The sequence below is a fragment of the Cavia porcellus genome, unplaced genomic scaffold (assembly GCF_034190915.1).
Source record: "Cavia porcellus strain 051 isolate PalLab524CR breed Dunkin Hartley unplaced genomic scaffold, mCavPor4.1 scaffold_15, whole genome shotgun sequence".
NCBI lineage: Eukaryota > Metazoa > Chordata > Mammalia > Rodentia > Caviidae > Cavia > Cavia porcellus.
The window spans coordinates 70083477-70096848 of record NW_026947498.1 but is presented as its reverse complement, the minus strand read 5'-3'; the positions used below and the strand labels follow the sequence as shown (position 1 = coordinate 70096848).

General features: G+C 44.1%; 1 protein-coding gene across 3 annotated transcripts in view; it reads left to right on the top strand.

Annotated features, from left to right (window-relative positions):
* Mylk (myosin light chain kinase) overlaps positions 1–13372 on the top strand; it is a 274928-nt gene that overhangs the window by 153411 nt on the left and 108145 nt on the right. For all 3 annotated transcript variants that reach the window (XM_063225097.1, XM_063225096.1, XM_063225098.1), the window contains 6 exons: positions 4195–4243; positions 5026–5191; positions 6349–6514; positions 8492–8510; positions 9602–10137; positions 10585–10791. In XM_063225097.1, coding sequence (XP_063081167.1) covers positions 4195–4243; positions 5026–5191; positions 6349–6514; positions 8492–8510; positions 9602–10137; positions 10585–10791 — 1143 coding nt within the window. The remainder of the gene's footprint in view (positions 1–4194; positions 4244–5025; positions 5192–6348; positions 6515–8491; positions 8511–9601; positions 10138–10584; positions 10792–13372) is intronic.

The following is a 13372-nucleotide window of genomic DNA, read 5'->3' as shown; positions in this document are numbered from 1 at the left end:
TTGCCTTTTTTTAAGGTCATTTTCTTACAAAGAAAAATGAAATTCTGTTTTCTTCTTTGCTGTTATTTATTCTAACCCTTTTTATTCTAGATATACCGTTATTCCGTTCGTTTGCCTGCACTCACTTGTACAACATGATTTTTGATCATCCAGTTTGAATCCAAACATGCACTTCTAAGTGGACGCAGGCATTCAGCCATTCTCGTCTCCTGTGCTTGGGCATCTCCATATTGAAATAGTCATGGCTGAGTGGTTACACACAGACATACATAGGGTTATAGTTTATTTTCCTTTGATGTTTCCTTAATATCTTAATTAAGGCTTCATGTTTATTTTCTTCTTGCAATCAGATGTATAGGTAGTTAGCCATGAACTTCAATTCAGATGACACGGGGGCATTAAAAAGTGGCCTTTTGTTCTAATAGATTGGGAAACCACCACTTAAAGCAACCCTTAGATGCTTTGAAGTTGGCTAAGGTAGGGTGACTATTCGCCGGCTTGCCTGGAGCAGCTGGGGCTTACCCGCTCGCCCTGTTAGTTGTATCTCTCTCAGTGTGTGAGAGCCCCGGTTGGATGCACTGTCTTAGCACACATTTTAGAAGCGTTTCTCCTCCTTCCCCTCCTAACCGTACTATTCGTTTTCTGAGCTCCGTGTCGTTCCCTTCGGTCTTCCTGTGACACAGCCCTGCTTTACTTTTATCCCCTCCTCTGTTGACCTTTTCACTCCTAAAGCCTGCCAACATTCTTTCACTTGCCCTTGAAAAATCTAAGATGTGTGGTTAAAATTCCTGTGTCTTGGTCGTCTTATTTCCCTGCCAACTTGGTCCTGTCTTCACTGCTTCCCTTAAGTGGCTCTTCTAATTTTGGCATTCAACCTTAATCCTCTTTCCACTTTTTTTCAGCATAGCCTAACTCTTCTGCCAGATTTTCATACTTTTGCAAAATTAGTCTTGCCTTATCTAACAATTTGCAACTTAAATTTTTTCCCATAAATAGACTTTGTTGGTTAATTTAGCCCAAATTCTCTTTGTTTTGAAGCAAACTCTTTTGTTACAACTCACATTAAAAAAGCATTCCTCACATTCACTTGTAGTTGGCTGCTTTATGTTTCACCTCAAATTATACCATAAATCGTTCTCACTCTGACATAGAAGCACCTCTACAGAACATTCTTCTGCTGTGGAAATGCCACATGTTTGCTAAGATATTTCACTTCTTTCACTTAAGCGGTTTTTATTTATCCTCATAACCATTTTAAAGTGTAAAATTCTTTATCATTAAGTATAATGTTTGCAGCTGTTACCACTATCTAATTCTAAATCTTTTTGTTACCCCAAGGGGAGCTCCCATACACATTGGATTTTTCCTCCTACTTTGTCCTCTCCCAGGGCCTGACAACTATTTACGTTTCATATAGAAGGAGTCTTACAGTATGTGGCCTTTTGTGTTTGGCCTACGTCTCGTGACATACTTTTCAAGGTTCATCTGTGCTATAAAATATATGAGTATTTTCTTCCCTTTATACCTGAGTAGTATGTCATTGTATGGAGAGATCACATTTTGTTTACGTGTCCATCAGTTGATTGGCCTGATACGTGTCAGATCTTTACTCCGAGATGAGATGAGTGTGATACGTGGTGGTAATGAGCGCAGTGAAGCACACGGTAGGGGAGAGCGCTGGGGCCTGGCTCTGTGGACATGGCTGTTGTATAGAGCATGTGAGAAGCGCTGTCCATCCTGTTTCCATGTCAGAATTTACTTTCTGTGTTTCTTGTTATAATTTTTTTCTTTCATCTTTTTTCTTTTTTTGTGTGACTAGAATATGTTCTTTTTTTCTTGACCATTGTATTCATTGGTTTTAGAAAATATACATAAATAAGTGAATAAAACTGCTGAGTCCTACAGCCAAAAATAATCACTATTATTAACATTCTGAAATGTTAATATGTTAATATGTTAAAATGTTCTAGTCATTTTCTAATGCATGAACAGCTTAGCTTCACCTAATAGGATTACAGTAAATAAGTATTTTACACATTGCTCTTTTATTTCATAAAATTAATTTATTTCATAAGGATTTGAATACCTACAAAGTGCTGAGGGTTATTCTAGATATCTCCAACAAAGAATGACAACTTTCAATGGGAATACAGGTTGGGGCATCAACATTCTGGTGGTACTTAAAACTCTGGGGCTGAGACCTCCTGGGGATCTAACTAGAGCTAGATGGGGCTCAGAAGTCACCCTGAGGGCACTGCAACATACAGATGCTAGATATAAAAGGAGGCAGAAGAAGGATCGAAGCCTGGAGGAGCAGAGTTTAGAAGAGAAAGTGCCTTGAAGCAAATGAACATCTGAGTGAGAGAATTAATCACTGGGTTTGGCAATATGGTGGTCATTTTGGAGGTCAGTACTTAGGTGAGGATCATAACCTGATCAGAGGGCACTTGGGAACAAGTGAGATAATATTTAACAGATTTCTTAATGTATTGGCTATGCTTTTGTTGTTCCTGGGCTTCGAATATGCTAGGCAACGAACCTACTTACTGTGCTACATTCCCCAGTTCCTGTTTTATCTGTTCTTTAATTTAATGACAGAAAAAAGTGTAACTGAATATTTTATTTAACCAAGTATTCTCTTTCTGGTGAGTGACATATGTGCTAGTTCCAATTTTTGCCATTATCCATTACAAATAAGACCAAAGTGCACCGGTCTGTAAACTTCTTTTCTGTTTTCAGCAGCATCTCCTCTGAATGGAACCATACAAAGGGAGCTGCTGGTCCAAGGGCAGCGCATCTTTATAGCTTATGATTTTCACTTGCTCAAATTTTTTCTAGGGAACTGAGTAGTTGGTGCTCCACTGCAGTGAGAGCCCAGCCCAGCGTTGGGCCCTTCTAAAGTAAGCCTGTCCTTTTATCAATGTAGAAGGTCTAACACTGAGCACAGAATGCAATGACAAGAACTAAATCACGTTATGGAGTGAAAACTAGACCCAGGTCACTAAGCACTGTGTTAACCGGAAATGCATGCATAGTAACTGCCAGTACCAGGAGCCACAGCCTCATCATGGAATCTGTTTTTATGAAGCTTCTGGTAAAATCTCAAACCCTGCAGGTGCAGCCAAGGGAATTCTTAGCCATGGCCTTCCTGCTCCACTCCTGTGTCCCTACACTGTTGCATAAATGTGATCAGTGGGATAGTGTAAGGAAATTGACCCTTTCCCAGTAAACACCTCCAAATTCTTCATCACAGCTCCCTGCTCACGTCAGGCAGTGACCTCTGCCCTTTCCTTTACGCATGTGCGTGGGTAGGGTTTTATAAACATTCCCTGCCTGTAGCAGAAAGAGAACAACTTCTAGGGGTTCACCATCTCAAAAATATCCGCTCAGGGCTGGGGAAAACAGCTCAGCAGCACAGCACTGCCTGGCAAGTGCGAGGGCCTGAGTTTAATTCCCAGTCCATTAAAAAAAAGTTCTCTACCCTCTCTCTATATCCCCCCCCCAAAAGCCAAAAGAAATAACCTATTAATTACTTCCTTGTCACCTTATGAATCACCCCTCACTAGCTGCAGCAGCTGGATAAAACGAACTGGCCCCAGCTGTCTGCCTGAATTTGCTGTTTAACTGCTTCCTAATGGGCACTTCTACAGCTCATCAAAGGTTTTCAGTTTGCTATTTTCTGGGCCTTCCTCAGATGGAGTGTTGTATCACTGGTGAACAGACCCAGGTAGAGATGTAAATGGGCATCTCCCTCCCTCTCTCCTTTGAAATGTGTCATGTTCTGGAGGGGTCCTGAATTCCACAGTTAATTCCCACATTGGATGGTCAGGGTGACACCTTGCAATTTGGCAGAGTAGTTGAATGTTCTAGAACCCGGCAGACCTAGGTGAATTCCTGCACTGTTTTTGGCTCTATGATTTTGTGTGGGTGATTCAAATTCTCTGAATCTAATTTTTTCTCATCCATTTAACAAATAGGATAGTGTAGTGCCAGCCACATTAAGTTATTACAAGAAATTCACATGATAATATGTGTAGTACCTAGCCTAGTACCCTGGAGACCTAGTGCATGCTTACCAGAGTGAACTGTTACTGACATTGTCCAGCTTCTCCTGTTGAATCTTCTGACTTTCATGGCTCTCCATTCATGAATTAGACCTGACTCTTCGTCCCTCTTTCTGTTTCCTACTGGCAGAGAGTTTTGCGAAGAAGCATGGTCATCCTGTTGTTTCCAAAGCCCTGGGGTAAGTTCTGGGCTGTCTAAGCCAGAGTAAGCATTGGGTTGGCTTCACCAGCTAACTTCCAGGATAGGTCCATGGAGTAAGTCTTCTTGGATATCCTAAGATGTAAGAACTAAAGGGTGGGAGCCTCCATGGGTGGCCCGTTTGGCTCATCTTCTAAATGCTAAGGAAGTGGAGACACAACCATAGGTCTCCAGAGGACTCCAACACAGGCAGGTCAGAAAGTTTCAGTGAGCGGACTTCCGTAGGCAAATAACAGAAGCTTCTGTCACAGACAAGCCCCCAGTGGCAATGATTCAATACAGAGAAAGCCTATTTCTCACTGAAGGGAAGTTCAGTCCATGTGCTGTTGAGCAGGTAGAAATCTTTCCATGTTCTCTTCCAGGAACCAAAGCTTCTTCCTCCATTTGCTAAGCCCATCTCCTGGAGCCTCTGAATCTAGCCACTAGAGGGACAGGAAAGACTGGAGAATCTCGTGGGAGTTTTTCATGAGTCAGCCATGGCCGTTGCACACAATACTTCCACTTCCACTGTATTGTTCAAAAGCCAGGCCTTTGGCAGAGCTTAGCAGAATTCAGGGATCCCTAGATACAAGAGAGGCAGGTAAACTGAGTGTGGCTGCACACCCAGGAGATGTGGCCGATAGGTTTTGGTGACACACGTTTTTCCAGAGGGCGCAGCAGAAAGTGTTTCGGGTATAGCATTGGGAAGGCTGAGGCACTAGGATGGAGTACAGAGAGGGAGATCAAATGACTAACCTGGATTCTTTGATGGCTCTTTTCCAGGGACAGATTTTCAGCCCCAGCCGTGGAAGTTCGTCCTGGCATCTGGGGGGAGTGCCCACCAAAGTTTGCTACTAAGTTGGGCCGAGCAGTGGTCAAAGAAGGGCAGATGGGGCGATTCTCCTGCAAGGTCACTGGCCGGCCCCAACCTCAGGTCACCTGGCTCAAGGTAAGGTTTGGTCTGCCTGGCTGTGGGAAGTCTGGAAGTTCAGGGTTAGACACTTGGACTAGTATAAGTCTGTCTTTCTAATCAGTGCCCTTTATTTTAGTTGTACGTAGTCTTTGAGGGCTCTCTGTATGTTTGATAGTGATGCTTGTTTTTAGCCATTTGCACACTTTCCTTGTGTTTTTCAGACCACGATTTTTCTGTAATCCTTACGCTAGAAAAAGGCATAAAAAATTTAGACCTGAACATTTCAAGAGGGTAGAATTTAAAGTTAGGATGCTAGGTTTAAGGCTACAACTCCTGTTTAGAAAGCACATGACCTTGGATAGGTCATGTGATCTCTGGACTGCTGTTTCTTTATCTGGGAAGTAGAAATATATGCTACTTACCTCAGAAATGGTGGGACACTCCAGGTAGAGGTGCTTTAGCAATCATTCAGGGCTGGGAAGTGAAGGGAGGTGGAGGAGGCAATGAGACAGGGTAGGGAGGTGCAGGATAGTGAGAAACGTCTGGAACAGGCAGGGGAGAGGAAAAGACAAACTGAGGTTAGTGTTTTGGTTACTTTTGTCTTGTTGCTTAGACAAAATACTTGATACTCAAAATTAAGGAAGGAAAAGTTTATTTAGCTTACAGTTTTTTGGAAGTTTCAGTCCGCACTCAACTGGCTCCAAGACAGAGTGGCGTGGCTAAGGGGAAACCATTCATGGTGGCAGCAAGTGTCAAGAGCAAAAAGGGCAAAAGGGAAAGGCTACCTCCCCCACCCCTGTACTGTATGCCAGCTCCCTGCCTCTGGGCAGGTGCAGCACTCATCACCTATCCTGGCGCTAGACAACAAACCAACCACAAATGCTAGATTCGGATGCCTCCATGATGCAGGGGGCTTTGGGAGGACATCCAAACACAAACCATAACATTAGGAATTCAGGAATCCCTATGTTAAGTCCAGGCTCCTTTGAAACATTTCCCATGTGTATGCTCTAAGCTGAACCCAAAACAATCTCTTATACACAGACCTCAAAGCAGGGTGCTCAGCTGCTCCACCCTGTCCTCTGAGTATGACATCTCAGAGCAGACATCCATCCCACAGGACTAGCAGGAGGCAGATAGTGCCAAAAGGTGAGCAGACTTCTGTGACCAAGCTACCCTACTGCCATCCGCAGGGAAGTGTCCCCCTGCAGCCGAGTGCCCGTGTATCTATGTCCGAGAAGAACGGGATGCAGGTCCTGGAAATTCATGAGGTCACCCAGGATGATGTGGGCATGTACACATGCATGGTGGTGAACGGGTCAGGAAAGGCCTCCATGTCGGCAGAACTCTCCATCCCAGGTATGGGGGTGTGGTGCAGAGGGACCCCTTTCTGGTGTCCTACAGCTTGTTTGTTCCTTATGTACCTGTGCGTTCTCGTGAGACAGGGTCTTTGACAAGAAAGTAAATCGGGCCAGCAATACTGACCTGGTCCTAGAGAAAGAGCTATGAACTGGCTACCCCTTCATTTCTGACCCTGCACTTGACCCCAACCCTGTCTTCATCCCTTCTTTCCTGCTCACACACCTTACTTATGCCTCCACTGATTGAAGGAGTGATGTTGCTGATGTTTGGCCATCCTCTGTGCCTAAACTTAGCTTGTTGTTTGCTCTGTCCTTCAAAATCCTCAACTTGAGTCATTCTACCCAGGATTCCCATGTTCTTCTCTTTAGACTGGTTAGCATCCTCCTCATAGATGTCATCCATTTTTGGTGTTTCCCTGGGTGTCTCTCTGAGCACTGTCCTCCATACATTGTTCTTGGTTGCTCCCACTGCAGCCTGGGGAAGCCACAGCATGCACATGGGGAGGGCCTGGATGTCATCAGTAGACATGATCTCCGGTGGTACAGACTTTATTGGTCACAGAAATCAGCTATAGCTTGAGGCTCGGAAGAGAAGTGGCTTCACTCTGTCATCCTCCTCTCTTTCCTCTTTCCTTCGATAACTTTTCTCTTTTGCATCTCCTTCCTTTCCCAGAAACTATGACACCTTGCTGCGTTTACATTTTCTTTTTTTCGGCTCAAGTGTTTTTCACAATCTGCAGAAATTCAGTTTGCATTGCAACCGAGAACACATGTGCATTTATAGACACATTTAACTGAGACAAGTTTCAGGAAATAGTCCTGACTTACTCTGTGTACACTGCATGCTGGTATGTGTTCTATTCCAGTGGAACCCTTAAAACAAGAAATTCTGGTTCTGATCATATAATGTGACTTGCCTGCAGGTCAGAATCTGTCATCGGGCATCTGGAGCAGGATTTCAACCTGTGTCACTTCACTTACTCTAACCTTGAATGTTAGCATGCACTTAATAATAAAATGATACATTGCTGAGATTTGCTTTAAAGTACAGTAAATCCTTGACTTATTCTGGGGGAGTGTTCATAAGTTGGATTCATAATAAGTCTGACAAAGTGAATCTTACACACCTTTTATACAAATATACAATGTAAACCATAAAAAAACACAAATACTGTACACTATCACACTGTACATTCAACACACAACAGCACAACTGTGACAATGTCCAGCAGACACATGAGCTACTTCTGTGATTTGCTCACATCTATGAATCTTCATAATGCAGGATCCAGTCATATCCCTGAAAGTTCACAACTCAAATGTTTGTAACTCAGGGACTCAACTCTCAAACAAAATAAGATAAAGAGGGATGCACAGGACTGGGAAATGTGGCTGTGTCCACATTTGGGAAATGTGACTTGGTGATAGCTTTGAAGGTTTGCGATACCTTTCTACTGTTATATATTTTTAAATTTTACATAATAAAGTTTAAAAAGAACATGACAGGAAAATATTTATCATGTATTTTTTTTTCAAAGAACAGAATAAAATTGCACTTTATATGTTTTTAAAGCATGTATTTGTGAAAAATTAGTGCTTTGAGGGGTCTGTTTTTGAGAGTCACAGTTATTAAAGTGTTGGGTCTGAAATTTTCAGTAGATGGATTGTGTTAGTCTGTCTCTCCCTTGGTTTTTGCTCCTTCTGTTGAGTGAAGGGGAAAGGATTCTTGCCCTTAAGTATCAGCTCCTGTCAGAAGTCAGGAGGCCACCCTGGACACCTGGATAGTCTCTCCAGGGCTGAGAGGTTCTCAGACCAACCAAAGAGGTTCAGCACTAGCGAGCTGCAGCAGTGAGCCTGGGTGGGACCGCGTGGCAGGGAGGAGAACTGTTAAGGAACGGATGCTGTCTTGTCATTGTCTCCTCTAGGTGTAGAAAGCATTCCACTAACTGTCTTTTGTCCTTCCCCCTTCTTCCAGGTTTGGACAGTGCCAACAGGTATGGCTAGTCTTGTGATTCTTACTTTCCACTTTGAGATATCCTGGAGGAAGTCATGAAAAATGCCCTGAATTTTCCTAATTATCATGTAGTGAAGAAGATTTGACTGAGTTTAGGGGTATTTTTGTTTAGGCTCCTATGATTTGAGATGTTCTGCATTTTTCTTTCCTATATGCAGTCCAGTTCTGAATGAAGCTTGCTATCAGTATTGGGACTCTTGAAAACTCCACGCTGCCCTCTTCCTCTGTATCCCCAAGTTAGCCAGCAGGCCAGAGTCCTCGTGCGCACTCAGCCCACAGCCTGAGGCACTTTCTCTCCTATGTGTGAGACCCAGAAAAAGGCCTTGGCACACAGGCTGAGCCAGCTGTCAGTTGTGAGCAGAGCTTAAACAGTCACTCAAATGTGTACTTATTACCGAAGAATGGCAGAGACTCTAATTCAGGTTCCAAGGCTAGGAGAACCTTTCTGCAGACTCCATATTTGAGCTCAGACCTATGAATTGTAATTTTGTCAGGCAAAAAAAAGCCCAAGAGAATGTGTTCCAAACAGAGGGACCAGTGTGTGTGAGCTCTAAAAGGAGAGGGGGGCTACGGGGTCCAGAGGAACCCCGGTGCTACAGCCTGGCCGGTAGTGTGACAGCGTCATCTGAGGTCCCTGGGGAGCTGGAGCCAGGTCACTTAAGGGCATCTTACAAGGCTGGTTTACTGTCAGAAGAGTGGAAAGTGTGTGGAAAATCCTGGATCTTCGAGTGTTATAATTTATGCCTTTGCAAGATTAACTCACTTGCTGAGTAGGATTGGATCAAAGAGGAGCTATGAGAGCAGGGAAGGCCGGCTGGGAGGCTTGAGGACAGAAGCATAGGTAAACAGTGCTCCGGATGGAGGTGAGGACAGGGAAGGGTCAAGAAGGGCCCTGGTGCTCTGGCTCAGGACTCTGAGCAAACCTCAGAAATATTGCTGCTCTTCCTCGTCCCTAATCTATGGGCTTTTGTGAGCCCTGGAATCTGTGCTCATGAGGAGACTGTTGGTGAGTAACCAGACGTTCACTGTGCTCCTCCTCCTCCTCCCTCCCACCCCACCACCATACCACAGGTCATCTGTGAGAGCAACCAAGGATCTGGATGCAGACATCAAGAGGGAAGTGACCAATGGAATCACGAAGGGCCTGAAACTGGACAGCGTGGAGTCAATGGCCAGAAGTAAGACCAACCCCAGCCTTGACAAAGGTGGCTGTCAGGCCCAGGTCTCAAACAGCCCATCACATTCTCTGTGGGAGCCCAAACCAGAACTCTGTGCAGACTCCTCCAGAAAGGTCCTGAAGACTCCTGTCCTGCAGAAGACTTCCAGCACTATCACCTTGCAGGCCACAAAAGTCCAGCCAGAGCCCAGAGCACCAGCCTTGGAGGCTCTGTCTCCTTCCAGGGAGGAAAAGAGGAGGTTGGCCACTTCCCAGCCAACCACCTCCCCCACCACGAGGCCCAGCCCGGAAAACCCAGAAGTTGTGAGCACCGTTGCCACCAGGAAAACCCCTGTGGAGAGCCAGAAGGAGTGGACATTGCCCAAGTTTGAGAGCAAGCCCCAAAGCCTGGAAGTCTGCGAACATGAAACAGTCAAGTTCAGGTGTGATGGTGAGTAGACCTGGTGAAGTCCCAGTTCCTAGAAACCAGCCCCTTCATGGCCACCCCATCGATTCAGCACCTCTGAATTCACCCTCCCCCTCTACAGGTCCACAGGTTGCCCCTTCCAGGGGTCTTCCCTTCAGAGGTCTCAGTCTAGAAAAACCCTTCATTCTGGAGAAATACCCAGCAGTGGTCCATTGTTGCTTGTAAAATGCAGCATCAGCCCTGTGCCCTAATTTGTCCCACCCTAGAAGGAACGCAACCCTCACCATTGCCGTCATCAGAACACCAATGTTCACTTCCTCTCCTCTCTCCTCCTCTTCCTGGCCTTGGTGGACCATCCCACTCACATTCCTGTTCCCCAGGACCTCAGCCTGCCTGTGCACTTCTGCCCACTCGGAAAGCAGAGTGCCTTCCTCAGGTAGGGGGTACCTCATGTTCTTCACCTGCCTGTAGTTTCAGGGGTCCCGAAGCCTGAGGTAGCCTGGTTCCTGGAAGGCATCCCTGTGCGGACAAGAGAAGGCACCATTGAGGTTTATGAGGACGAGAGATCCTACTGCCTCTGCCTGCTGAGAGCCCGGACCAGAGACAGCGGGCAGTACAGCTGCACAGCTTCCAACAGCCGAGGCCGGGTGTCCTGCAGCTGGACCCTCAGAGTTCAGAGTGAGTACATCCCTCCCAGACCCCAGCTTCTTGGGGTGCTTTGCATGTTGCAAGTGCTTCAACTCCTCAGCTCCGCTCCCCAAGGCTCCAGCTGAACATTGCTCCCACTCGCCTGTCAAGGCCTAGTACATTGCTCCTGGTGGGAGCTTTTGTTGTTGTTTTCAGTTTGTTTGCTTGTTCATAATGGGCATTAAACTCAGGGCCTTTGCACTGGGCTACATTTCCAGCTCTTTTTTTGCTTTTTAATTTTGAGATAGGGTCTTCCTAAATCACTAAGCTGCCCAGGCTGGACTTCAATTTGCAGTCCTCCTGCCTTCCTTACCAAAGTGCTGGAATAACAGGCATGTACCACCATGCCCAGATCTAGCAATGATTCTTAATTAGGGTTGACATCAAAATCATCTCTAGGTAAACGAGCCCAGGGCCATGCCCAGCTCTGCCTTTCTTAGGTTGCTTGACTGTCTAAATAGTACCTTCACTCAACTTTTGTAGCCACAGAGAACCAAATGTTCAGCAAATATACAGGTTTAGGGAAATGCAAGAACATACCTCTTACATTTATTGTAATGTCTCTTTATAAGAATAATCATGTTCACTGTGGAGCATTTATTTTTTTCTTCTAATCTTTTTTTTTATTACTTTGAAGTTAGTGAAATACAACAGAACAAGACAGAACCAAGATAGCCATTTGAGACAGTGCAGTGAAACTGGTACAGAACTTCACAGCAGATTACCAGGATAATAGTAATAGGTACCATAGTACATCTATTGTTATCGTCACAATAGTTGTTCTTTCAATCAGGTATAGCAAAATCAAACCAAATACAGAACATTATAGAACTTATCAAAACAGAGCATTGAATAGAACAATACAGTTAATCAGAACAACGCAAAACAGTGATAACAATATTTGCATTCAAAGAGATGGTAGAAGGAAATCCCCCATATTTGCTATATTGCATATGGTCAGCCTCCCAAGAGATGCTCAGACCTCTGGCTTCCGTTTGCTAATGGGGGGCGGGATGGGATGTTTGATTCCACCAATAGACTCACAGCTGCTTACCCGGGAGGCAGGCTGGTTGCTTGGTTTCCTAGTGCTATAAGTTTCAACATGGAGTGGATTTCGGGAGACCTGGATGGTTCTTCCCCTGTGGCAGCTGCCAATCACTGTGGAGCATTTAAACCATGTATAATCTTTAGATCTAAAGTAAGTATTTTTAGAGTTTTAAGAGGGGGAAATATGTAAATCTAATTCAATACATTTAAAGCCAAAGTTTTTACATACTGTATAAACAAATGATAAAACAAACTACCAATTGAGACATGCTTGAAAAACATTTAACTAATACATTTACTGGTATTTAGAATATACTGTATTTATTTTTTATTAGTACACATTTGCTGTACATAATGATCACATTCATGATAGGGAATTTGTATCTATACATAATATATCTTAATTCTTCTTCTTTTTCCCATTCCCCTGCCTTTCCTAAAACCCTTCTTCCCTTCCCCGTTTACAAAAGCTTTGTCTCTTTCCATCCGTTGTTTTAATCCTTTTTTCCTTCCTTCCTTTGTCCCTCTATCCTCTCTATTTCCCTTCCCATTTGAACATGTCCTTCCTACTTCCAAATATCCACCTTCTGCTTTGCTCCTTAATTACCTTTGGGTTTTTCACACAGTAGAAACAATGTGATACTTAAATGTGTGGAGTGATTTATTTCACTTAAAACTGTGGCCTTGAGGTACGTCCATTTACCTAAAAATGACTCAAGTTTATGCTTCTCTGTGGCAGAGTAGTGCTCCATTGTATACACAACAGACCTGCGTGAAGTTGTGGTTCACAATTCACAGCCTCAGTCATCTGAGGATTTTTCCATAGAATCTAAATAATAATTGTTTGTGCGAACACCACCACCCCCCAGTTTCGTATAATCTGCAAATTTTCTCCACAATTGTTTTTTGGTGAGAGGTTTGCAAGTATGCAATCTGAGAGCATTATTCAGTTCTCCTGGCTGCTGATTGGCTGCTGCCCTGTAACCCATTTTTTTCAGCATTCCTGCATCATAACAGGTTGCTGTACCCCATGTAGCTATCTCAAGTTTTCTTGGTTTTGTTCTTCTTAAAGCCTTAAGATCCCTAACATGCCACCAAAATGCCCTGCACTATCCAAGGCTTTTTTTTGTATTTTTACTGGTACCGGGGATCAAACTCACAACCACAGGCTTGCAAGGCAGGCGCTTATGCTGCTGAGCTAAATCCCCAGCCCCCCAAGGCTTTATTAATACAGTATTTTATTAAATGAAATATACAACTATGGAAGACATAGCATATTTAGGGTTTGAACTATAAAATAGGCATTCGTTTTCTGACCCTTTCTCAAATTGTGATTTTTCACAATTAACGGGAGCTCTAGGAACGTAGCCCCCATGAATTTAGGGGATCCACTATAAATATCACATTTTCTCTATGGATAAATCTGTTGATGGGTAAACAGGCCACTTCCAATATTTAGCTATTGTAAATTGGACTGCCATAAACATAGGTATGCACATATCACTGTGGTATGCTTTTAACTCTT